This window comes from Schistocerca americana, chromosome 6 (genome assembly GCF_021461395.2).
Source record: "Schistocerca americana isolate TAMUIC-IGC-003095 chromosome 6, iqSchAmer2.1, whole genome shotgun sequence".
Lineage (NCBI taxonomy): Eukaryota > Metazoa > Arthropoda > Insecta > Orthoptera > Acrididae > Schistocerca > Schistocerca americana.
Genome location: NC_060124.1, coordinates 32632387 through 32657430, shown reverse-complemented (window position 1 = coordinate 32657430; position 25044 = coordinate 32632387). Strand labels below are relative to the sequence as shown.

The window sequence follows — 25044 nt, the reverse complement described above, 5'->3', positions numbered from 1 at the left end:
CCTATGCCTATTGTCAAAAGTATGATCACATGAGACGTCACATGAAATTTGTGACTGGATTGGTAGGGAGGACGCAGCGTATTATCATGGATGGAGAAATGAAATGGAAATGAGTATATGGCATCGTGGGCCTGGAGGCCCCTATTTGGGGAAATTGGGCCGCCAAGTGCAAGTCTTATTTCATTTGACGCCACATTGGGCAACTTGCGCGCCAGTGTAGGGATGAAATGATGATGAGGACAACACAACACCTAGTCCACGAGTGGAGAAAATTTCCAACCCGGCTGGGAATCGAACCCGGGCCCACTTGCACAGGAGGTAAGCACATTACCACTCAGCTAAGCAGACGGACATACAACCATCGTCAGATGTATAAGTAACTTTGGGTATACCCCAGGGAAGAGTGCTGGGGCCCTTGCTATACCTGTTGTATGTTAATGGCCATGCAGACAATATTAATAGCAAAATCAGGCTTTTTGCAGATGACACAGTTATCTGTAATGAGGTACTATTGGAGAGAAGCTCCATAAATTTCATTCAGAATTGAATAGATTTCAACATGATGCCGAGATTGGCAACTTGCTCTAAATGTTCAGAAATGTAAAATGTATCAACATAATCCTCCCCCCATGAACCATGGACCTTGCCGTTGGTGGGGAGGCTTTGTGTGCCTCAACGATACAGATAGCCGTACCGTAGGTGCAACCACAACGGAGGGGTATCTGTTGAGAGGCCAGACAAACGTGTGGTTCCTTAAGAGGGGCAGCAGCCTTTTCAGTAGTCGCAGGGGCAACAGTCTGGATGATTGACTGATCTGGCCTTGTAACACTAATCAAAACGGCCTTCCTGTGCTGGTACTGCGAACGGCTGAAAGCAAGGGGAAACTACAGCCGTAATTTTTCCCGAGGGCATGCAGCTTTTCTGTATGATTAAATGATGATGGCGTCCTCTTGGGTAAAATATTCCGGAGGTAAAATAGTCCCCCATTCGGATCTCCGGGTGGGGACTGCTCAAGAGGACGTCGTTATCAGGAGAAAGATAACTGGCGTTCTACGGATCGGTGCGTGGAATGTCAGATCCCTTAATAAGGCAGGTAGGTTAGAAAATTTAAAAAGGGAAATGGATAGGTTAAAGTTAGATATAGTGGGAATTAGAGAAGTTCGGTGACAGGACGAACAAGACTTCTGGTCAGGTGAATACAGGGTTATAAATACAAAATCATATAGGGGTACTGCAGGAGTAGGTTTAATAATGAATAAAAAAATAGGTGTACTGGTAAGCTACTGCAAACAGCATAGTGAACGCATTATTGTGGCCAAGATAGACACGAAGCCCACGTGTACTACAGTAGTACAAGTTTATATGCCAACTAGCTCTGCAGATGACGAAGAAATTGATGAAATGTATGATTAGATAAAAGAAATTATTCAGGTAGTGAATGGAGACGAAAATTTAATAGTCATGGGTGACTGGAATTCATCAGTAGGAAAAGGAAGAGAAGGAAACATAGTAGGTGAATATGGATTGGGGCTAAGAAATGAAAGAGGAAGCCGCCTGGTAGAATTTTGCGCAGAGCATAACTTAATCATAGCTAATACTTGGTTTAAGAATCATGAAAGAAGGTTATATACATGGAAGAACCCTGGAGATACTAAAAGGTATCAGATAGATTATATAATGGTAAGACAGAGATTTAGGAACCAGGTTTTAAATTGTAAGACATTTCCAGGGGCAGATGTGGACACTGACCACAATCTATTAGTTATGAACTGTACATTAAAACTGAAGAAACTGCAAAAAGGTGTGAATTTAAGGAGATGGGACCTGGATAAACTGAAAGAAACAGAGATTGTACAGAGTTTCAGGGAGGGCATAAGGGAACAATTTACAGGAATGGGGGAAAGAAATACAGTAGAAGAAGATTGGGTAGCTTTGAGGGATGAAATAGTGAAGGCAGCAGAGGATCAAATAGGTAAAAAGACGAGGGCTAGTAGAAACCCTTGGGTAACAGAAGAAATATTGAATTTAATTGGTGAAAGGAGAAAATATAAAAATGCAGTAAATGAAGCAGGCAAAAAGGAATACAAACGTCTCAAAAATGATATCGACAGGAAGTGCAAAATGGCTAAGCAGGGATGACTAGAGGACAAATGTAAGGACGTAGAGGCTTATCTCACTAGGGGTAAGATAGATACTACCTACAGGAAAATTAAAGAGACCTTTGGAGAAAGGAGAACCACTTGCATGAATATCAAGAGCTCAGATGGAAACCCAGTTCTCAGCAAAGAAGGGAAAGCAGAAAGGTGGAAGGAGTATATAGCGGGCCTATACAAGGGCGATGTACTTGAGGACAATATTATGGAAATGGAAGAGTGTGTAGATGAAGATGAAATGAGAGATGTGATACTGTGTGAAGAGTTTGACAGAGCACTGAAAGACCTGAGTCGAAACAAGACCCCCGGAGTAGACAACATTCCATTAGAACTACTGACAACCTTGGGATAACCAGTCCTGACAAAACTCTACCATCTGGTGAGCAAGATGTATGAGACAGGTGAAATACCCTCAGACTTCAAGAAGAATATAATAATCCCAATCCCAAAGAAAGCAGGTGTTGACAGATGTGAAAATTACCAAACTGTCAGTTTAATAAGTCACAGCTGCAAAATACTAACACGAATTCTTTACAGACGAATGGAAAAACTGATAGAAGCCGACCTCGGGGAAGATCAGTTTGGATTCCGTAGAAATGTTGGAACACGTGAGGTAATACTGACCCTACGACTTATCTTAGAAGAAAGATTAAGGAAAGGCAAACCTACGTTTCCTGCATTTGTAGACTTAGAGAAAGCTTTTAACAATGTTGATTGGAATACTCTCTTTAAAATTCTGAAGGTGGCAGGGGTAAAATACAGAGATCGAAAGGCTATTTACAATTTGTGCAGAAAGCAGATGGCAGTTATAAGAGTCGAGGGGTATGAAAGGGAAGCAGTGGTTGGGAAGGGAGTGAGACAGGGTTGTAGTCTATCCTCGGGGGAGAAGAAATAAAAACTTTGAGGTTTGCCGATGACATTGTAATTGTGTCAGAGACAGCAGAGGACTTGGAAGAGCAGTTGAATGGAATGGACAATGTCTTGAAAGGAGGGTATAAGATGAACATCAACAAAAGCAAAACGAGGATAATGGAATGTAGCCGAATTAAGTCGGGTGATGCTGAGGGAATTAGATTAGGAAATGAGACACTTAAAGTAGTAAAGGAGTTTTGCTATTTGGGGAGCAAAATAACTGATGATGGTCGAAGTTGAGAGGATATAAAATGTAGACTGGCAATGGCAAGGAAAGCGTTTCTTAAGAAGAGAAATTTGTTAACATCGAGTATAGATTTAAGTGTCAGGAAGTCTCTTCTGAAAATATTTGTATGGAGTGTGGCCATGTATGGAAGTGAAACATGGACGATAAATAGTTTGGACAAGAAGAGAATAGAAGCTTTCGAAATGTGGTGCTACAGAAGAATGCTGAAAATTGGATGGGTAGATCACATAACTAATGAGGAGGTACTGAATAGAATTGGGGAGAAGAGGAGTTTGTGGCACAACTTGACTAGAAGAAGGGATCGGTTGGTAGGACATGTTCTGAGGCATCAAGGGATCACCAATTTAGTATTGGAGGGCAGCGTGGAGGGTAAAAATCGTAGAGGGAGACCAAGAGATGAATACACTAAGCAGATTCAGAAGGATGTAGGTTGCAGTAGGTACTGGGAGATGAAGAAGCTTGCACAGGATAGAGTAGCATGGAGAGCTGCATCAAACCAGTCTCAGGACTGAAGACCACAACAACAACAACATCACCATAATATCAATGAGTCACTGTTTGAATTGACCAACTCATACAAATACCTGGGTGTAACACTTTGTAGGGATATGAAATGGAATGATCCCATAGTTTCAGTCATGGGTAAAGCAGGTGGTAGACTTAGGTGTATTGCTAGAATACTGGGAAGTCTACAAAAGAGATTGTATACAAATCATTCATGTGACCGGTCCTAGAATACTGATCAGGTGTGTGGAAGTTGTAGCAAACAGGACTAACAAGGGATATTGAAAGTATACAGAGAAGGGTAGCATGAATGGTCACAGATGTGTTTAATCCATGGGGGGGTGTCACAGATACTGAAGTATCTAAACTGGCAGGCTCCTGAAGACAGACGTAAACTAACAAAGTTTCAAGAACTGGCTTTAAATGATTACTCTAGGGATATACTATAACCCCCTACATATCACTCACATAGGGATCATGAAGATAGGATTAGAATAATTACTGCATGCACAGAGGCATACAAACAGTCATTCTTCCCATGCTCCACATATGAGTGAAACAGGAAGAAACCCTAATAACTGGTACAATGGGACGTATGCTATGCCATGAATCTCACAGTGGTTTGCAAAGTATAGATTCAGATCTAGAGTGTGGAAATAAATAATGGAAATTCCAGTATGGAATAATGAAAATTTTGTGAAAACGATAGATTGCTACTCACCATATAGCGGAAAAGTCGAGACATGCACAACAAAATGACTACTAAACACATAAGCTTTCAGCATGAAGGCCTTCTTCTTCTTCTTCTTCTTCTTCTTCTTCTCTCTCTCTCTCTCTCTCTCTCTCTCTCTCTCTCTCTCTCTCTCTCTCTCTCATTCTCTCTTGCACATGCATGTGCATGTGCCCACACACACACACACACACACACACACACACACACACACACAGTCACGCATATGCAGCTCACACACAATGACCACTGTCTCTGGCTGCCGAGGTCAAACTGCAAGCAGCTGTGCATGATTGGAGAAACAATCTGGGTAATGGGGTTAAGGAGGAGACTGGGAGAGGGAGAGAGAGCAAGGTAAGGGTGGGGGACAGTAAAGCGCTGCTTATGGGAGGATACAGGCATGAGGTGGTGAGAGGATAGGGCAGCTGGGTGGAGTTGGGGGGTTAGATGGAAGGGGGGAGGGTGAAGGGGGGAGTGGAAAAAGAGATAAATAAAAAGACTGTGAGTGCGCTTGTGGAATAGAAGGCTGTATAGTGCTGGAGTGGAAACACCTCTTATTGTCTCCTGAAATGACAACTGTCCTACCCACTATCTTCCCCACCCTTCCCACAGTGGTATCCCACCGCCCACTAAAACTACACAGTATCCTTGTCCATCCCTGATCCCGACCCTTTGCCTCATGGCTTTTATGCCTGTAACAGACATAGATGTGCAACCTGTCTCTTACATCCTCCCACTACCACCTAACCCAGTCCGATCAGAAGTATCACTTATCTCATCAAAGGCAGGGCTACCTTTGAAACCAGTCCTGTGATCTACAAGCTAAGCTGCAACCATTGTGGTTTGTTCTATACAGGTACGACAACCAACAGGCTGTCTACAAACATGACAAACTGTGGCCAAGAAACAGCTGGCCCACCATCCAGTTGCTGAGCATGCTGCCCAACATAACATTCTTCATTTTAATGACATGCTTCACAGCATGTGCCATCTGGATCCTTCCTACCAACACCAGCTTTTCTGAGCTGTGCAGGATGAAACTCTCCCTGCAATTATTATGTTCCTGTAACCCTCTTGCCCTCAACCTTCATGTAATTGTCCTTCACCCACTTACTCACTTCCTTGTTATCGCTCCAGTACTAAACAGGCTTCTATTCCACAAATGTACCAACAGACAACTTATTTTTCACCTTTTCTGCCCCTCACACCCCCCCCCCCCCCCTCGCCCCCCTTCCACCCTCCGTCTAACCTTGCGACTGCACCCAGATGCCATACTCTCTCTCCACCTTGTTCCTGTGTGCTCCCAAAGCAGCACTTTACTGTCCCCTACCACTACTCTGCTATCTCTTGCCCTCCCAGTCTCCTCCTTACCCCCACCACCCAGATTCCTTCTCCCATCATGTGCAGTTGCTTGCAGTCTGGCCTTGGCAGCCAGAGAAAGTGGTTATGTGTGTGCGAGTTGCATTTGCAGGAATGTGTGTGTGTGTGTGTGTGTGTGTGTGTGTGTGTGTGTTTTTTTTTTTGTGTATTTTAGAAGAAGGCTTTCTGGCCCAAAGCTTACACATTTAGTTGTCTTTTTGTTCTGCCTGTCTGTGACTCAATGTCTGTGCTATGTTGTGAGTAGCAGTATATCTTTTCATAATATTGTCAACAATATGGAAATGATAGACTGCAACTGACCAGCTGAGTTGTGGACAGGCACATAAAAATAAAATTCTGCTAAGTTATTAAGCTTTCAGACAAAGACCTTCTTCTGATATAAAAAGCATTCACACAAACCCAACTCTCTCTCTCTGTCTCTCTCTCTCTCTCCCTCTCTCTCTCTCTCTCTCTCTCTCTCTCTCTCTCACACACACACACACACACACACACACACACACACACACACACACACACACAACAACAACACACGGCCACTGCCTCCTGGTACTGAAATCCGACTGCAACTAATGGGATTAGTAATCTGCTGGGGTGAGTGGTTGGTGGTGGGGGCAAGGAGGAGACATGGGTTATGGAGGGGGTGGTAGCAGCTTAGGGGTGGAGCAAGATTCTGCACTGCCTGTGTAAATGCCGGGGACGGAATAGAACTACTAGATGCAGAGTCAGGAGCTTGTGCATGTGGGGAGGGGAGGGGGGGGGGGGGGGGGGGGAGCAGAATAGAAATAGAGAGGAGGAAAAGAGTAGAGGGAGTGTTGGGGGATAGGAGGTGTGTACAGCTCTGAAGGGAAGGGATAGCTGGGTGTAGGGCAGAGACTAGTGAAGGTTGATGTCAGAGGGGTTATGGGAATGAAGGCTATGTTGCAGGGAGACTGGTGTTGGTATGAAGGATCCTGATGTCGGATGCTGTGAAACAGTCATTAACATGATGTAAATGATTAATGGAAAATCTCATATAAATATGTGAAACAAATACTAACAAAGAGATAGAGGGGCTGGCCAGTACTTACCTCAGCTCAGTACAGCCGATAGATAATTTACGTATCCTAGCTTTCAGAACTTTGTTCCTTCGTCAGGGAGGAGAGAGGGGAAAAAAGGGGAAGAAGGGAAAGTGGATTCAGTTACTCACAACCCAGGTTATGAAGCAACAGGGGAAAGGTAAACAGGGAGGGTAGCAAAGATGGAGGCATGGGTGTCAGAGGGAAGCCAAAGATATTCTACTGTAAGTACTGTGCCAGCTTCAAACCAAAGAGGATGCATACAGAAGTAAAAAAGGTAAATAGTATAAAGATAAACACAACTATGTAGGATGAAAAGATGCGTGAATGGCTAAAGAGGAAAGGGAAAGAGAAGAAGACTGAAGAGTAAATGGGACTGAGGTTGGTGAACGTAGGTTCAGTTCAGGGGGATGAAAGGATGTATTGGAGTGCAAGTTCCCATCTCCGCAGTTCCGAGGGACTGGTGTTGGGTGGGAGAAGCCAAATGGCACGTACAGTGTAGCAGGTTCCTAGGTCCCTAGAACTATGCTGGAGGGCGTGCTCTGTTACTGGGTATTGGACATCTCCTAGGTGGACAGTTCGTCTGTGCCTGTTCATGCGCTCAGTCGGTTTAGTTGTCGCCATACCAATGTAAAAGGCTGTGCAGTGCATGCATGTAAGCTGATAAATGACATGTGTTGTTTCACATGTGGCCCTGCCTTGAATTGTGTATGTTTTACCAGTAGCGGGGCTGTAGTAGGTGGTCGTAGGGGGTTGCATGGGGCAGGTTTTGCAGTGGGGTCAGTTACAGGGGTAGGAACCGCTGGGTAGAGAAGGTGGTCTGGAAATATTGTAGGGTTTTACAAGGATGTTACAGGAGTTAGGTGGGGGGGGGGGGGGGGGGGGGGGGCGATGAAAGGCAACTCTGGATGGTGTGGGGAGAATATTGTCAAGGGATGATCTCATTTCAGGGCTTGACTTGAGAAAGTCATATCCCTGGTGGAGTAATTTGTTGATGTATTCAAGGCCAGGATAATATTGGGTGACAATGGGGATGCTTCTGTGTGGTCTGGGGGTAGGAACATTGTTGTTGGACGGGGAGGCATGTATTGCTCGGAAGATCTGTTTCTGGACAAGGTCTGCAGGATAGTTGCAGGAGAGGAGAGCACTGTTCAGGTTATTGGTGTAATTGTCGAGAGATTCGTTACTGGAGCAGATACATTTGTCACGAATACCTAGGCTGTAGGGAAGGGAGCGTTTGATGTGGAGTGGATGGCAGCTATCAGAGTGAAGATACTGTTGTTTGTTTGTGGGTTTGATGTGGACAGAGGTGTGGATGTGAGCTTCAACAAGATGAAGGATAAAGGCTCCACAACTGTTGTACTTGACCGTGTGGAGTATGTGGCAGAAGGACTGCGTCAAATCTTCGACACCTCAACCTACAAAGCTGTTACCCAGCATCCCATTCCCTCCATCCAGACTGAGCTGCAGAAAATCCTAAAAATCCAAGGTCCCTCACAATGCCTCACAACGGCTTCTATAGACCTACTCACTCCACCTAAGCCACGTACCCCTACCTTCTACCTATCACCCAAAATCCACAAAGAGAACCGTCCTGGCCGTCCCATTGTAGCAGGCTTCAAAGCCCCAACAGAATGTATCTCAGCTCTGGTAGACCAACACCTCCAACCTATCACCTGCAGACTCCCATCCTACATCAAAGACACAAACCACTTCCTAGAACGCCCCAAATCCATTCCCACTCCCCTCCCACCTGAAACCTTTCTTGTCACCATAGATGCTACATCCCTTTACACAAACATCCCACATACCCTTGGTCTCTCTGCCCTTGAACACTACCTCTCCTAATGCCCACCCGAAGATCTTCCAAAAATCTCGTTCCTTATCACACTTACCAACTTCATCCTCACCCATAATTACTTCACTTTTGAAGGCCAGACCTACAGACAAATCAGGGGAACGGCTATGGAAACCAGGATGGCTCCGTCCTATGCCAACCTCTTCATGGGCCGCATGGCAGAGGCTTTCATGAAGACCCAACAGCTGCTTCACCTGGCCTGGTATAGGTTTATAGATGACATCTTTGTGGTCTGGACTCATGGTGAAAAAACACTCCTTAATTTTCTCCATAACCTCAACTCCTTTTCGAATCTGAATTTCACCTGGTCCTTCTCCAAAACCCAAGCCACCTTCCTGGATGTTGACCTTCATCTTGTTGAAGTTGACATCCACACCTCTGTCCACATCAGACCCACAAACAAACAACAGTACCTTCACTTTGATAGCTGCCATCCATTCCACATCAAACGCTCCCTTCCCTACAGCCTAGGTATTCATGGCAAACGTATCTGCTCCAGTAACGAATCCCTCAACAATTACACCAATAACCTGACCAGTGCTTTCCTTTCCCGCAACTATCCTGCAGACCTTGTCCACAAACAGATCTCCCGAGCAATACATGCCTCCCCGTCCAACAACAATGTTCCTACCCCCAGATCACACAGAAGCATCCCCCTTGTCACCCAATATTATCCTGGCCACGAATACATCAACAAATTACTCCGCCAGGGATATGACTTTCTCAAGTCAAGCCCTGAAATGAGATCATCCCTTGACAATATTCTCCCCACAACACCCAGAGTTGCCTTTCGTCGCCGCCCTAACCCCTGTAACATCCTTGTCAAACCCTACAATATTCCCAGACCACATTCTCTACCCAGCGGTTCCTACCCTGTAACCGACCCCACTGCAAAACCTGCCCCATGCAGCCCCCCACGACCACCTACTACAGCCCCGCTACTGGTAAAACATACACAATTCAAGGCAGGGCCACATGTGAAACAACACATGTCATTTATCAGCTGACATGCCTGCACTACACAGCCTTTTACATTGGTATGATGAAAACTAAACTGGCTGAGCGCATGAACGGGCACAGACGAACTGTCCGCCTAGGAGATGTCCAATACCCAGTAGCGGAGGATGCCCTCCAGCATAATTCTAGGGACCTAGGAACCTGCACACCGTATGTGCCATTTGGCTTCTCCCACCCAACACCAGTCCCTCGGAACTGCGGAGATGGGAACTTGCACTCCAATACATCCTTTCATCCCGCCATCCCCCTGGACTGAACTTACGTTAACCAATCTCAGTCCCATTTACTCTTCAGTCTTCTTCTCTTTCCCTTTCCTCTTTAGCCATTCACGCATCTTATTATCCTACATAGTTGTTTTTATCTTTATACTATATACCTCTTTGCTTCTGTATGCATCCTCTTTGGTTTGAAGCTGGCACAGTACTTACAGTAGAATATCTTTGGCTTCCCTCTGACACCCATGCCTCCATCTTTGCTACCCTCCCTGTTTACCTTTCCCCTGTTGCTTCATAACCTGGGTTGTGAGTAACTGAATCCACTTTCCCTTCTTCCCCTTTTTTCCCCTCTCTCCTCCCTGACGAAGGAACAAAGTTCCAAAAGCTAGGATATGTAAATTTTCTGTTCTATTTTGTGTATCTATCGGCTGTACTGAGCTGAGGTAAGTACTGGCCAGCCCCTCTATCTCTTTGTTAGTCATTAACATGAAGCAGATCAAGTTGAGCTACATGTTCAGTAACAGATTGGTGCAGCTGTTTCTTGGCCACAGTTCGCAGCAGATAGTCATGCAGATGGTAGTCAGGCCCACATAGAAAGTGGGAAAGTGACTGCAGCTTAGTTTGTAGATCACATGCCAGATTTTACAGGCATGTCTGCCTTTGAAGGGGTAGGAGATGCCTGTTGCAGTACTGGAGTAAGTGTTAGTGGGAAGATGTATGAGACAGGTTTTGTATCTAGGTCTGCTGCAGAGATATGAGTTGTGAGGCAAGGGGTTGAGAACAAGGATAGAGTAGGGATGCACAAGGATATTGTGTAGGTGGAGTGGGTGATATAATACCACTGTGGAAGGAGTGCCAAGAATGTTTCTCATTTCAGGGCGGGATGAAAGATAATGGAAATGCTGTTGGAGAATGTGATTCAGTTGGTCTAGTCTTGAGTTAACTGAGTCATATGAGCAGTGCTTCTTTATGCCCAGATTGTAGGTGTGTGGTGTATGGTAGGTGACTGGTGAGATGAGGCACAAGAGATCTATTTCTTGGGTTGGCTGAATAATTACTTATCTGTGAAGGCCTCAGTGAGACCCTTGGCATATATGGAGAGGTTAAAAAACAGTGTTATATGGGATGATTAAAAGTAAGAGGAAGAACAGTACCGTAGATTATGCTCGAATGGTGAACAAAAGTGGATAAGATGTAGAGTATAAGGAGGAACTCAAGAATATGTGGAAGGAGTATTTTGAAGTACTCCTGAAGTCAAATGGGGCCCTGGATGAGGAGGAACAAGCCGAGGAGAAAAAAGAGGAGGAACAGCAAATAGAAAAAGACCTTACATGGGGAGAAGTGGAAGAGGCATAGGGCAAGATGAAGGGAGGGAAGTCACCAGGTCTGGATGAGCTAAGTGTAGAGATGGTGAGAGCAGCAGGAGAGGTGGGGATACAATGGCTATATCGAGTAATGACAATTGTGTGGAGACAGAAGATGATCCCAGAAGACTGGAAGAAAAGAATAATTGTCCTGAGCTTTAAGAAGGGAAATAGAAAAGAGTGCAAGAACAATCGGGAGATAACATTGATGACTCATTGTGCAAAGACTTTTGAGAAAATTTTGAAAGCACGAATTCGGGCAAACTTAGAAGGAAGAATGAGAGAAGAGCAACATGGCTTCAGAACAGGAAGGTCCATGGTGGATCTAATTTTTGCTGTAAGAACAGCACTATGAATATGGAATATATCTACTAATAGCCTTCCTGGGCATTGAAAAAGCGTATGATGGTGTATGTAGGAGCAAATTGTAGAAAGTCCTGGAGAGCAGAGGAATAGCAAAACAGATAATTTGGAGGATAAGGGAAATGTACCATGGGAATGTGAGCCGTGTAAAAGTGGGAGGAGAGAGATCAGCTTGGATTGAACAGAAGAATGGCTTGAGGCAGGGAAGTGCACTTTCACCATTACTCTTCATTGTAGTGATGGATGATATAATGAGTACAGTAGCACAAGTAATTGGTGAAAGGAAGATGAAAGCTATGGTGTTTGCAGATGATCTGATGATTTGGGGAAATGAGGAGGAGGAAGTACAAGAGCAGTTGGACAGTACAAGGATATGGGATGAAATTTAGTATAAGTAAGAGTGAGATGATTATCACAACAAGAAAGAAGGAGAGAGGAACAACTGGAATAACAATTGGTGAGGAACAACTGAGGAGAGAGGAGAGTTTGAAGTACCTAGGAACCCTAATACAGGAAAATGGGAAAAATGACAGAGAAATAAACGAGTGGGCGAGAAAAGCAGAAGCATTTTGGAAGAGTGTCAGAAGCCTGATATGGAGTAAGGATGTACCCCAAATCAGTAAAAAGGTTATATAGTGGTCATATATGTCCCAATCCTGACATATGCATCAGAAACCTGGGTTATGAAAGGAAGAGAGAAAGGCAGAGTACAAGCTAGTGAGATGAAATTCTTGAGAAACAGGATTGGAGTGACAAAGATAGACTGGTTAAGAAATGAGAGGATCAGAGAGTTAATGAAGGTGGAACTGTTACAGGAGGAGATAGAGAAATCAAGGCTGATATGGTATGGACACATTTAGAAAATGGAGGAAAAGAGGATACCCAGGAGGTTACAAAAGATGAAACTGGAAGGAAAGAGACCAAGAGGAAGACTGAGAGACATATGGCTGAAAGGAGTAGAGGAATGCGACCAGAAGAAAGGAGAAGACTGGACCAAGGTGAAGATGGAGAGATGGTGGCAAGACAGAAGACGATGGAGAAGCCTGTGTTCCATACAGACCTGGCCAGAGGCTGGAAACTGTCCAAGATGATGATGATGACTGCTCATCATGACAGATGTGATAGCAACAGGTGGGTAGTCTGTATGGCAGGGACTTCTTGGTATGGAATGGGTGGCAGCTGTTGAAGTGGAGGTTTTATTGGTGGTGGTTGGTAGCTTTGATGTGGGTGGAACTACTGATATAGCCATCCTTGAAGTGAAGTTGACATTGAGGAAGGTGAATTGTTGAGCTGAGGAAGACCAATGAACTGAATGAGGGAGAAAGTGTTACATTGACCTCATTTTGCTCTAAATCAAGTGGAAGGTCTATATCAAACACTTCCTATGGTTCCATGATAAGCTTGGCTGTAGATTCTATGACTTGTGCTAGAGGGTGGGCACTTGTTAAGTCACTCTGGATAGATCAGGCAGTCCATAGCTCGTGGTCTCACGGTCGCGTTCTCACTTCCCAAGCACGGGGTCCCGGGTTCGATTCCAGGTAGGGTCAGGGATTTCCACCTGCCTCGAGATGACTGGGTGTTTGTGTTGTTCTCATCATTTCATCATCATTCATGAAAGTGGCAGATTGGACTAAGCAAAGGTTGGGAATTTGTACGGGCGAGGATAACCGTGCAGTTGAGTGCCCCACAAACCACACATCATCATCATCATCATCATCATCATAGATCAGGCACATACTATACACTGTAAGGTCATTAGAGACAGGATATTGTTTTGTGTTGGGGAAGGATAGGTGATAAATTGGCATGCTCTTTTCAGCTGTTTAGAGAAATGATGGGAAACCTAAATCTTGATGGCTGTATGGGGATTTGATCCACTTTTCTCCTGAATTTAAGTCCATTGTGTTAACTACTGTACTAACTCGCTTGATGAAAACCATATATACAGGTTCCATTCACACATTTGTGATAGCATTCAAAGAAATTTAGAAATGTGCAGCACTCAGAAACGAGTATTAAGTGTTTTTAGTTGTGCTTTGTAACTTCTATTAACTTGCATCAAGTACTTGTCTCTCCTACCTTTCTTTCTTTCTTTTTTTTCCTCATCAAATACCTCCTTTTTACAGGAGTGGTAACCAGCAAAGTTTCAGAATGGCTGAGGAACGGACAACTGAAGGTAAATATGCATTTTGCTGCAAGTTATTGCATTTTATTGTAACCTAAAAATATATGTCAATAACTTATATTTAATATAATTGTCATTGATAGAACAACAAGTAATAATTTTGTATGTCTTACTTACTGAGATCATGAACTAAAATCCTGCCACTTAAAATTTTGTTTTATATAAGGTTCTTCATGTGTTCCTGATTCTGTAATTTGATTTGAATTAGTTTGTTTTTCATACATTTATATTTTTATTTATTGCATGCTTCTATTCTCACAGCTCAGAACTACTCATTTTAAGCAGTTGACCCTTCCAAGTGTGAGACATCAGTTGTCATGTTCCATAGCCATATTGTATTGGGTGTATGACTGTCTCCCTTACGTCTCCTCATCCACACACACACACACACACACACACACACACACACACACACACACACACACACACACACATGCTTCTGTGGGAAAAATCATTGGTAATTTGTTTTAGTTGCTCATATTTCATATCATAATATATCATAAATAGGAGCACAAGTAGGTTACTGTGAACAGCGTAGTGAACTCATTATTGTAGTCAAGGTAGACACGCAACCCACACCCACCACAGCAGTACAAGCTTATACCTCAACTAGCTCAGCAGATAATGAGCAGATGGAGGAAATGTATGATGAAATAAAATAAATTATTCAGATAGTTAAGGGAGATGAAAATTTAATAGTTATAGGTAACTGGAATTTAATAGTAGGAAAAGGAGGTGAGGGAAAAGTAGTATATGAATGTGGACTGGGGGAAAGGTACAAAAGAGGAAGCTGTCTGATAGAATTTTGCACAGAGCATAATTTAATCATAGTTAACATTTGGTTTAAGAATCTTGAAAGAAGGCTGTATGTATGGAAGAGACCTGGAGACACCAGAAGGCTTCAAATTGATTATCTGATTGTAAGACAGAGATTTCAGAACCAGATTTTAAATTGTTTGACATTTCCAGGAACAGACGCGGATGCTGACCACAATTTATTGGTTATGAACTGAAGAAACTGCAAAAAGGTGGTAATTTAAGGAGATGGAGCGTGGATAAACTGAAAGAACCAGAGGTTGTAGAGAGTTTCAGAGGGAGCTTTAGGGAACGACTGACAAGAACGGGGGAAAGTAATACAGTAGAACAAGAATGGACAGCTTTGAGAGACGAAATAGTGAAGGCAGCAGAGGTCCAAGTAGGTAAAAACATGAGGGCTAGTAGAAATCCTTGAGTAACACAAGATATATTGAATTTAATCAATGAAAGGAGAAAATATAAAAATGCAATAAATGAGGCAGGTGAAAAAGAATACGAATGTCTAAAAAATGAGATCGACAGGAAGTGCAAAATGGCTAAGCAGGAATGGCTAGGGTTGCCAGAATTTGTTGCTAGCAAACTGGGATGTTTCTTTAAAATTAAATAAAAATGACCATAATTTGTGTTCATAAACCGGGACATTTCGGGACACTTTTCTTAATGCTAAAAAAGTGAAATATATGCGCAAATTACTGCTGGATTCGGTTGATTTAGTAAAATAAATAAATAAATAAACACTTTATATTGTAATTAATTTAATAAAACCCAAGGGAAGGCATTCAAATGGTAATAACATTTTGCAATATTACTACTGGTAACACAAGAACATTAAGATGAGATACAAAATTGTCTACTGAAATACTGTATGTGGAAGTGCAAAGTTCACATAACTTGTTATCCTGCACCTCATATTTATCTGAATTCTGAGCTTTTGAGAGAAGATCTTTCTGCTGTATGATGTATTCATAAAACTTAGAACAACTCATTTGATAATTAAAAACACATTTAATTATTGCTTCAACCATTGGTACATGTAATCTGTTTCGATCCCCAGTCCATTGCACGTTCATGAGAGAAAATACTTGTTGCATGTTTGCATGATACCATGGAATACTGAAGATGAAATTCACACAGATCCAGCAACTGAGTATACTGTTCTCCGCATGCAGTCTGCCGAAAGAAATAGGCCCATTTCTCCTGACATGATTACCACCTCAGTTATCGCTACTTTTGTTGGTTTCTGATTGAGTAAAGAAAACTGGTCAAACAATAAACTATCATCTACTGACAATCCTCTACCTTGTGCAAATGTTATTGTCCTTGTCACATTGCTCCACTCAGGTTCTGCATCCAGCAACACCTGTTTAAAAATGGAGAACTCATTGAGATTTGTTGACCATTTTTCTAAATAAGCTGTACACGTTTCATAAAATTGTTCTACATCAACATGAAGTTTTTGAATTTCAGTAGTTAATGCAATTTCACTGTTCTCCAAGAAAGATGTCACTTTGAGTGGAATAAAACTTTCTTGTTTACGACGTTATATGATTCTGCTAATATTTTTCAAAATTGCAGCTACTTCTATAACACTGCTGTCTGCTTTCTCAAAGTCTAAGTATTTGTCTTTGAAACACGCGCAACTGACTATGCAGGAACCACAGATATGCTTCCGTTAACGGATTCTGGAAGAGATTTGTCGGAAACTTAGGTGTCTTTTCTTCTAAGGCCAGTGGCCTTGCCACAGTGGTAACACCGGTTCCCCATCAGATCACCGAAGTTAAGCACTGTCGGGCTGGGCTAGCACTTGGATGGGTGACCATCTGGTCTGCCGAGCGCTGTTGGCAAGCAGGGTGCACTCAGCCCTTGTGAGGCAAACTGAGGAGCTACTTGACTGAGAAATAGTGGTTCCAGTCTCGTAAACTGACAATACGGCCAGGAGAGAGGTGTGCTGACCACATGCCTCTCCATAACCACATCCAGTGACACCTGTGGGCTGAGGATGACACGGTGGCCAGTTGGTACTGTCGGGCCTTCCAAGGCCTGTTTGGATGGAGTTTCTTCTTAGAGGAAGAATGATTTAAGAGCATCACATAACTTCAGTACTCTCTCTACAGCAACAAACAAAGATAACCACCTCGTTTTTGTATGGGACAACAATGCACTATACTCTATGTCCACAAACTCACAAAACTCTTTTAGACACTCCGTTCATATTGTGTATACAGAGAAGTAATTGAAAAGTGTAATTATAAAGGTTTCTACGTCAACACTCATGATGTCAGTGGCTGTCTTGGTAGCATTGTGTAATATGCGAGCAGGGCAGCTAATTCCTAAAAGATTTTCGTTTACTTCACTTTTCAGTCTAGGAAATACATTGTTTGTACCTTCTCATCGCACTCCTCCAGAATCAGTGTTAGCGTTGTCACCACAAAATGTGATACACTTACTCTTATCAATTTTGTTTTCTTCTAATGCAGTACATACTTATTGTAGAGGCGGTTTCATTTGGGAGCGAAACTAATTTAAACAATTTCACTTGAATGTCATTCTGAGGTGTAAAATATTGAACAATAAATAGAAATATTTTTCCAGCCTTGGGATTACTCGCATCTGTAGCTATTGAATAATATCGGAACAGTGAAAGGTCGTAGTATTTTTATTTGACAGTGTCAGGTGCCAAAATTGCTTTCAGAAGTGCTGTTGTTTTGGTTCTGCCCAATGTCACACTCTTCGCTGTGACAGAATCATTAGAAAGATTAGCGCTTAGCCTAAAAGTACAGTATGATAACACATTCTTGATTCCGCTGCTGATACTGATTGGCTCTGTTTTGATGGCTAGAAATAAAAAAGCTGTCTTTTTTTTTTTTTTAATGCTAGCAGAGCACATGTTTGATTTATGCTTTTGGGTGCCTAAATGATCTGTAATGTTAGCCCTTCCTCCATGTGAAATGGAAACATATGGCTTACATATTCCACGTTCCACTTCATGGTCATGTCTTCCTTGTTTGATGAAAGACCATTCTTCTGTATATTTGTCTGGAAAGGATCACTTTTGCTTTGGTATTTGGAGCTCACTTGACACACATGCAAATATGAATTAAGCACAATAAGCCTCGGGCAGAGAACCAAGTAGCTGCAATGTCTAAATTGAACTGAATCCCAAGGCAAGAGTTAATAATAGAAAGAAGCATTACACACAATAAAGGCCCTTGATAGACGCTGTCAGTTGCAACAATGAAAGAAAAATTATTATTTTGCTTAACAGTGACAGTTAAAATACAAATCTACACCTAAATTTGGGAAAAAATAGATTGTATGAAAGTATTTCTTTGGCATCACAAAACCCGGACTAAACTGGCATCCCAAAAGCAATTTTCAGGACACTCATTTTTTTAATCGAAAACCAGTCCTAAGCAAAGAAGGGGAAGTAGAAAGGGGGAAGGAGTGTACAGAGGGTCTATACAAGGGAGATATACTTGAGGGAAATATTATGGAAATGGAAGAGAATGTAGATGAAGATGAGAAGGGAGATACAATACTACGTGAAGGATTTGACGAAGGACTGAAAGACCTAAGTCGAAACAAGGCCCTGGGAGTAGACAGCATTCCGTTAGAGGTACTGATAACCTCGGGAGAACTAGCCGTGAGAAAACTCTACCGCCTAGTGAGCAAGATGTATGAGACTTCAGGACTTCAAGAAGAATACAGTAGTTCCAGTTCCAAAGAAAGCAGCTGCTGACAGGTGGGAAAATTACCGAACTATCAGTTTGATAAGTTACAGTTGTAAAATACTAACATGAATCCTTTACAGAAGAATGGAAAAACTGGTAGAAGTCAACCTCAGGGACTATCAGTTTGGATTCTGGAGAAATGTAGGAACATGCAAGACAATACTGACCATTCAACTTTTCACAGGAGATAGGTTAAGGAAATATAAACCTATGTTTGTAGCATTTGTAGACTTAGAGGAAGTTTTTGACAATGTTCACTGGAACACTCTCTTTCAAATTCTGAAGGTGGCAGAGATGAAATATAGGGAGCGAAAGGCTATTTACAATTCGTACAGAGACTAGATGGCAGTTACAAGTGTTGAAGGGTATGAAAGGGCTAGCAGTGGTTGAGAAGAGAGTGAGCCAGGTTTGTAGCTTATCCCTGATGTTATTCAATCTGTATACTGAGCAAGCAGCAAAGGAAACAAAAGAAAAATTCGGAGTAGGAATAAAAATCGAGGGAGAAGAAATAAAAACTTTGAGGTTTGCCGATGACATTGTAATTCTGTCAGAGACAGCAAAGGACTTGGAAGAGCAGTTGAATGGAATGGATAGTGCCTTGAAAGGAGGATATAAGATGAACAACAACAAAAGCAAAATGAGGGTAATGGAATGTGGTCAAATTAAATCAGGTGATGCTGAGGGAATTAGATTAGGAAATGAGACACTTAAAGTAGTAGATGAGTTTTGCTGTTTGGGGAGCAAAATAACTGATGATGGTAGAAGTAGAGAGGATATAAAATGTGGACTGGCAATGGCAAGAAAAGCGTTTCTGAAAAAGAGAAATTTGTTAACATCAAGTATAGATTTAAGTGTCAGGAAGTCGTTTCTGAAAGTATTTGTATGGATTGTAGCCATGTATGGAAGTGAAACATGGATGATAAACAGTTTAGACAAGAAGAGAATAGAAGCTTTCTAAATGTGATACTACAGAACAATGGTGAAGATTAGATGGGTAGAACATGTAATTAATGATGTGGTACTGAATAGAATTGATGAAAAGAGAAATTTGTGGTACAACCTGACTAGAAGAAGGGGTTGATTGGTAGGACATATTCTGAGGCATCAAGGGATCACCAGTTTAGTACTGGAGGGAAGCGTGGGGTAAAAAGCGTAGAGGGAGACCAAGAGATGAATACAGGAAGCCAATTCAGAAAGATGTAGGTCGCAGTCTGAGACGAAGAGGCTTGCACGGGATAGAGTAGCATGGAGAGCTGCTTTAAACCATTCTTTGGACCAAAGACCATAACAGCAACAATGACAACAGTATGTGTTGATCTCTTTGTTCTCAGAACTATTCCTAAATATAGTCACTTTATTCTAAAAACTATTCCTAAATTTAGTTTTAAGTTTCATGGATAGATCTTGTGAAGCTTAATTAATTTTTACTTAAAATAATAATGTTGCAGCTGTGGCAGCTAAACTCGTAGTACAGACATTTCAAGAAATGTTCCTGATAAACAACTAGTAAAAGATAATATTACCACGCAAATCGAGGACAATGTTCTGAATAGTGAAAACAATCCACAAGAATAATTAAAGCTTTTAAACATAGAATATTTTTCAGAGGCAGTGCCATGAGTCAGAAGATAAAATCTACTACATTTATACTCTGTAAGCCATTGCTCAATGTGAACTGAAAGGTGTGTTGTGCACCAGTGTATATTGCCCTAATTTTGTTAAATTTTATTGTCTTCATCATTATGTGCACCAAAGTTGATAATACGGTGTGATACAGAAAGCACTTCACAACTTCAAGTATAGCACTAATTTATGTACATTGTATATAGAACGGGTTAAGTATTATTTTAAAGCAAAAAAGATAAACTGCTTGTTTTATCAAACACATTATTGTGTAATTTGTTTCGTGATTTTGATATGACAGACACACCCTACCTTACGTCAGTTTTGTCCCTGAGTTTAGTCAGTAGGTTGGATGCCACTTCTGCAACTGCTGTGTGATACCAGTGTCTATAATTCTGTGAGAGATTAGTAGATGTATGCTTAACAAGCACTCTGCCATTTGGAAACCGAGAGGAAAAACTCGAAGAAGGTTCATGGCCTGTCCAGCTATCTGGGAATCAGGTATCATGAAACTCCCTTCTTTGTAATATGAAATGAAGAGATGATATGTCTTGCTGAAACATTATGGCTTAAAACTGGACAATCTTGCAGTAACACTGTCATGTAAAGCTGGTCAAAAATGAGAACTTCAAGGAAACAAGAACTATATCTTGAGGATCAAAAGGAATCAAATGAAAATCCAAAAATTGAAAATCTGAGTATTTTGACTACCGCCTCCTCCTTCTCCTCCCTATTCCCCTTCCCCCAGTAATTGACTTGCATTCCTTTAAGCAGTTATTGGCCCTGTGGAACACCACTGCTGGTGTCTTCACTGTATGCCAAAGAGTAGATCCCCACCTCCATTGGGGTGTAGGGACTCTGGGCAACCTCTGCATGCCAGGTGGCTTTTTCCATGTCTGGGTGGCACACCATGGATAGCACCCTTGGTTGGAATGGGTAACACCAGAGTGGACAGTCCGCTTAACTCGAGCTGGTGGTTGCAAGATTCCGACAGTCTTTTCAAATTAGAACTCTCACTGTGATTCTTGCCTAAACAATCATAAAGATTTCCGATCGCTGGATATACCATATTAGGTGGGGCAGTAATGATAATTGGGTGAACCCTTTTCACCACAGTACCTAGTCTGTACAGGAACAGATGTCAAGACCTTTCTAAAGAGCAAACCTCTGTTCTTTATAGAACATATTGATAGTAAATTTAGAGAGGTAACAGTACTGTGAAAGACATGGAGAGGCTACCCTCTGACTGAGACAGCAGACTCCACTCAGTCCACTTTTGTACACTGCTGTGGGCACTATTTCAGTTACTTTTACTACCCATAGAAGTTTAAACAAAACATAGGGTATTATCTTTCACTTGCACTTGATGTTACAATCATATGAACACATCCGCCCCAACTTGGAACAATGAGTGCATCTGTGGTATTCAGAAGGGGCTGAGGGATAACAGAATTAACATAGGAGAGAAGGAAAGTTGCTACTCACCATATAGCGGAGATGCTGAGTTGCGATAAGCACAGTAAAAAGTTCACACAATCATGGCTTTCGGCCATTAAGGCCTTTGTCAGCAGTAGACACATATATACACAAAGGCGCGCGTGTGCGCGCCCACACACACACACACACACACACACACACACACACACACACACACACACACACACACACACGCAAGTGCAACTTGGAGACACATCTGCAGTCTCAGAGAGCTGAAACTACACTGAGACTGCAGATGTGTGTGCAAGTTGCGTGTGCGTGTGCGTGTGCGTGCGTGTGTGTGTGTGTGTGTGTGTGTGTGTGTGTGTGTGCGCGCGCGTGTGTGTATGTGTGTCTGCTGCTCACAAAGGCCTTAATGGCCGAAAGCCATGATTGTGTGAACTTTTTATTGTGCCTATCGTGGCTCAGCATCTCCCCTATATAGTGAGCAGCAACTTTCCTTCTCTTGTATTCTTACATTCCATCCTGGATTTTCCATTGTTTGAGAATTGACATAGGAGCATTTACTCTATTGTTCAAGGGGACCATGCTTCCAGGAAAGGTTGAAGAGCATGATTTACCACTGGGATTTCAAGCCCTTTGTACTACCACCTATGCACCAATTGAAGTGCATCCACTTCAGAGCGAAGTCATGTTATTGTTCCAGTGTGCCCACCTTTCACAATTGCGGACCTACTAAGCATGACAGAATACCTTTTGTTTGCCCTACAACTTGTGTCAACTATCGGGACCAGCACCCCTCCTGCTTGCCGATGTGTCGTATTTACTAGATAGAACAGACAATACAGTATTACATGTCCTTTGATTAATTACCATATTTTGTGAGTAAAAATAAATTACAAACATTTTCATCCTATTATTACAATGAACAGTTAAAAACATGTTGCGACCCATTCAGACAACACGAACCCCTCGTCACATTGGAAAGAAATACCCTCAGTCTGAGGTGAATTTGATCATTTTATTATCCCCACGCTTTTATCATCAGTGACCTTGATCTCCCATCTTCATCCAAAGAAGGAGTCCTGTCCCCTGGTGTCCCCTAATAGAGGAACCTGATCTGGGCAACACGTCTCTCAGAGCCGTGTAAACTCTCAGCCTGACAGTGGCCAGCAGCTGCAGGAACTGCAGGCTGTAAGCCCCACCCTTCTTGTATTCCATTAAAGGGGAAAAACCTTTCCAGATCTTCAAAAGTGATTCCAGTGGCCACTAAACCCTTTACTGTACCTGACATAGACCCTATGTTCCTGAACATTGTACCAGGTGGTGATTCGTTACCCAGTACTTCTTCTCCCATCCTCTTGCCCCCCACCCAACCCCAAATTAACCCCAATGGCATTTATGCAGTAGACTTATAATGGGTACTGTTGCCACCTGCCTGAACTATGACAGTTACAGTCATTCTGTCCTGCAATCTCTATTGCTCAGCAAGGACGTCATCTTTCTGGTAATCACTAGTCTAAGGCCAGTTTCCATCGCACTAACTGTAGTAGCCATACCAAACCTGAGAGGGAGTCTGGAGGATTGTGTGTGGTAATTCACACAAATGTCTGCAGTGAATGGGTGCCCCTCCAAAACAGTTAAGAGGTGGTCACTGTGCAGATTCAAGATACTTGTCTGCCACCAGATGGGAAAATACAGTACCCTCATTGACCTGATAAGGCAACTTCCCCCATCACACACACATACATTTCCTCTTTCTTGGGGGTTTTAACATGCATAACTCTCTGTTTACATTTGGTACTACTCAAGGTTTATGAACCTCACTAAGTGTTGACTCAAAGGAGTCATGTGAAGGCCCTTGTCTTGGGCCGAAAGCCATGACTTTTATTTCTCCTCTGCCGTGGCATGGCTCATGTACTTGGTTGCAGAACTTCTCCTAGGATCAAAGCGTCTCTAAGTAGTTGTAAAATCCTGCTTGACAATAAACTGATACGGCTGCCCCACATCCATGAGATCAAATTAAGTTGCTAACAACCAGGAGCTATATTCTCTGCGAGACCTACAATGTCTTCAAATCAGAACTTGTAGCTGTTGCTGGAGTCCTCTGTTTTACTGAGAAGAAAGACCATGACCATTTACTGATATGTTCTGACTCAGTGAGAGATATGCAGGCTATTAGCTGATACTCTCCTCACTATCTGGTACTGTCGACTATCTATGGTCTTTTACATGCCGCATTGGCTGCTCTGTTGTCTTACCCTGAACCATAAGTCATAACCGATCTCGGGAAATGAGATGGCTGATTGTCTACTCCACAACCAACTCTGGCAGTGAAGATACCGGCCCTGAACTATGAATGCATCTGCAAATGTGATCTGTTGCAGCTGGAAGAGGAAAAGCTGGCCTACTCCTCCCTTTTTAACAAACTGTCATTTGGGGGAAATGGTGATGACACCAAAAGTACACTCTGCCAAACACCATAATATGAATTGCAGAGAGTAAATGAAAATGCAGAAGAGCACCTCACACTAAAATACTAGTATTGCAGATCTGTATTTGGGTCTGATATTTACTGTGGTTGCCCTAGTTTACTTATCTGCCACTTACCACTTCTTTCACCTGTCATAATATTTATTAGTGTGAAAAATGTCAAGCGACACCCTCCAGTAACTAGAGTAAGTCAGTTCAAAGGTTGGAGGAAGGCTTTACCAGCTACACTAGGACCATACCTAATGAAGCACTGCAGAGTTCAGAGCTACCTTCTGGTTGTGACAGCTTTACTTTTTACTACGTACCCAGGACTCGACTTGTATTAAATTGCAGATGTTATGTCAGTCTACAATTGTTTTCATTTTATAAAGAAATGGGAAACCTCACTGATTTGTTTAATATTTGATAAGCAACATACTATGGACAGTCTTCCAATTTTCATTAAGAAACCGGGCTCTAATGGCCTCATTGTTAAGTGCTCAAAGTTATAATGGACATGTACTAATTAAATATCAGAATTTTCATTGTTTTTCATGAGACTGAACTCATTAATATCAATGTTTAATTAGACTATTTATGTTTTTTTTAATATTACTAATAAAGAGGAAGTTTAGCTGCATTATAAATTGGATGAAGTATATGAGCAGAAAGATTTTTGTACTGTAATGGAGACAAATGAGCAAACTCTGTGAACCAAATTTTTTTTTTTTTAATCTTTTCTTTTCTAAAGTTACAAGTGTGTCATTTTGGCATAATAAATGACCTGCTCAATATTGTTGACTGAACTATCAACAGAAATAGGATCAAAACAACAGACCTGGAAATAAGTGATAAAAATGTGATTAGCATAAATAAGTAAACTGAGGACCCAACGTGTACATGTGCATGTTCAAAGTTAAAATGTAACACTTTTGGAGTCATTAAGAAGCTTTTGATTATGCCTGTGGTATTATCAAATGGA

General features: G+C 42.2%; 1 protein-coding gene and 1 pseudogene across 2 annotated transcripts in view; both read left to right on the top strand.

The window, feature by feature from the left end:
- The window catches only part of LOC124619304 (gastrula zinc finger protein XlCGF57.1-like), a 226718-nt gene that overhangs the window by 30757 nt on the left and 170917 nt on the right, over nt 1–25044 (top strand). The window contains exons 1-2 of one of the 2 annotated variants that reach the window (XM_047145598.1): nt 12845–12929; nt 13925–13974. In XM_047145598.1, the coding sequence (XP_047001554.1) occupies nt 12886–12929; nt 13925–13974 (94 nt within the window). In that variant the 5' untranslated portion in view covers nt 12845–12885. Of the gene's footprint in view, nt 1–12844; nt 12930–13924; nt 13975–25044 lie in introns of those variants that run through there. The other variant, XM_047145599.1, reaches the window with a different exon arrangement.
- Nucleotides 16525–16643, top strand: LOC124620414 (annotated as a pseudogene).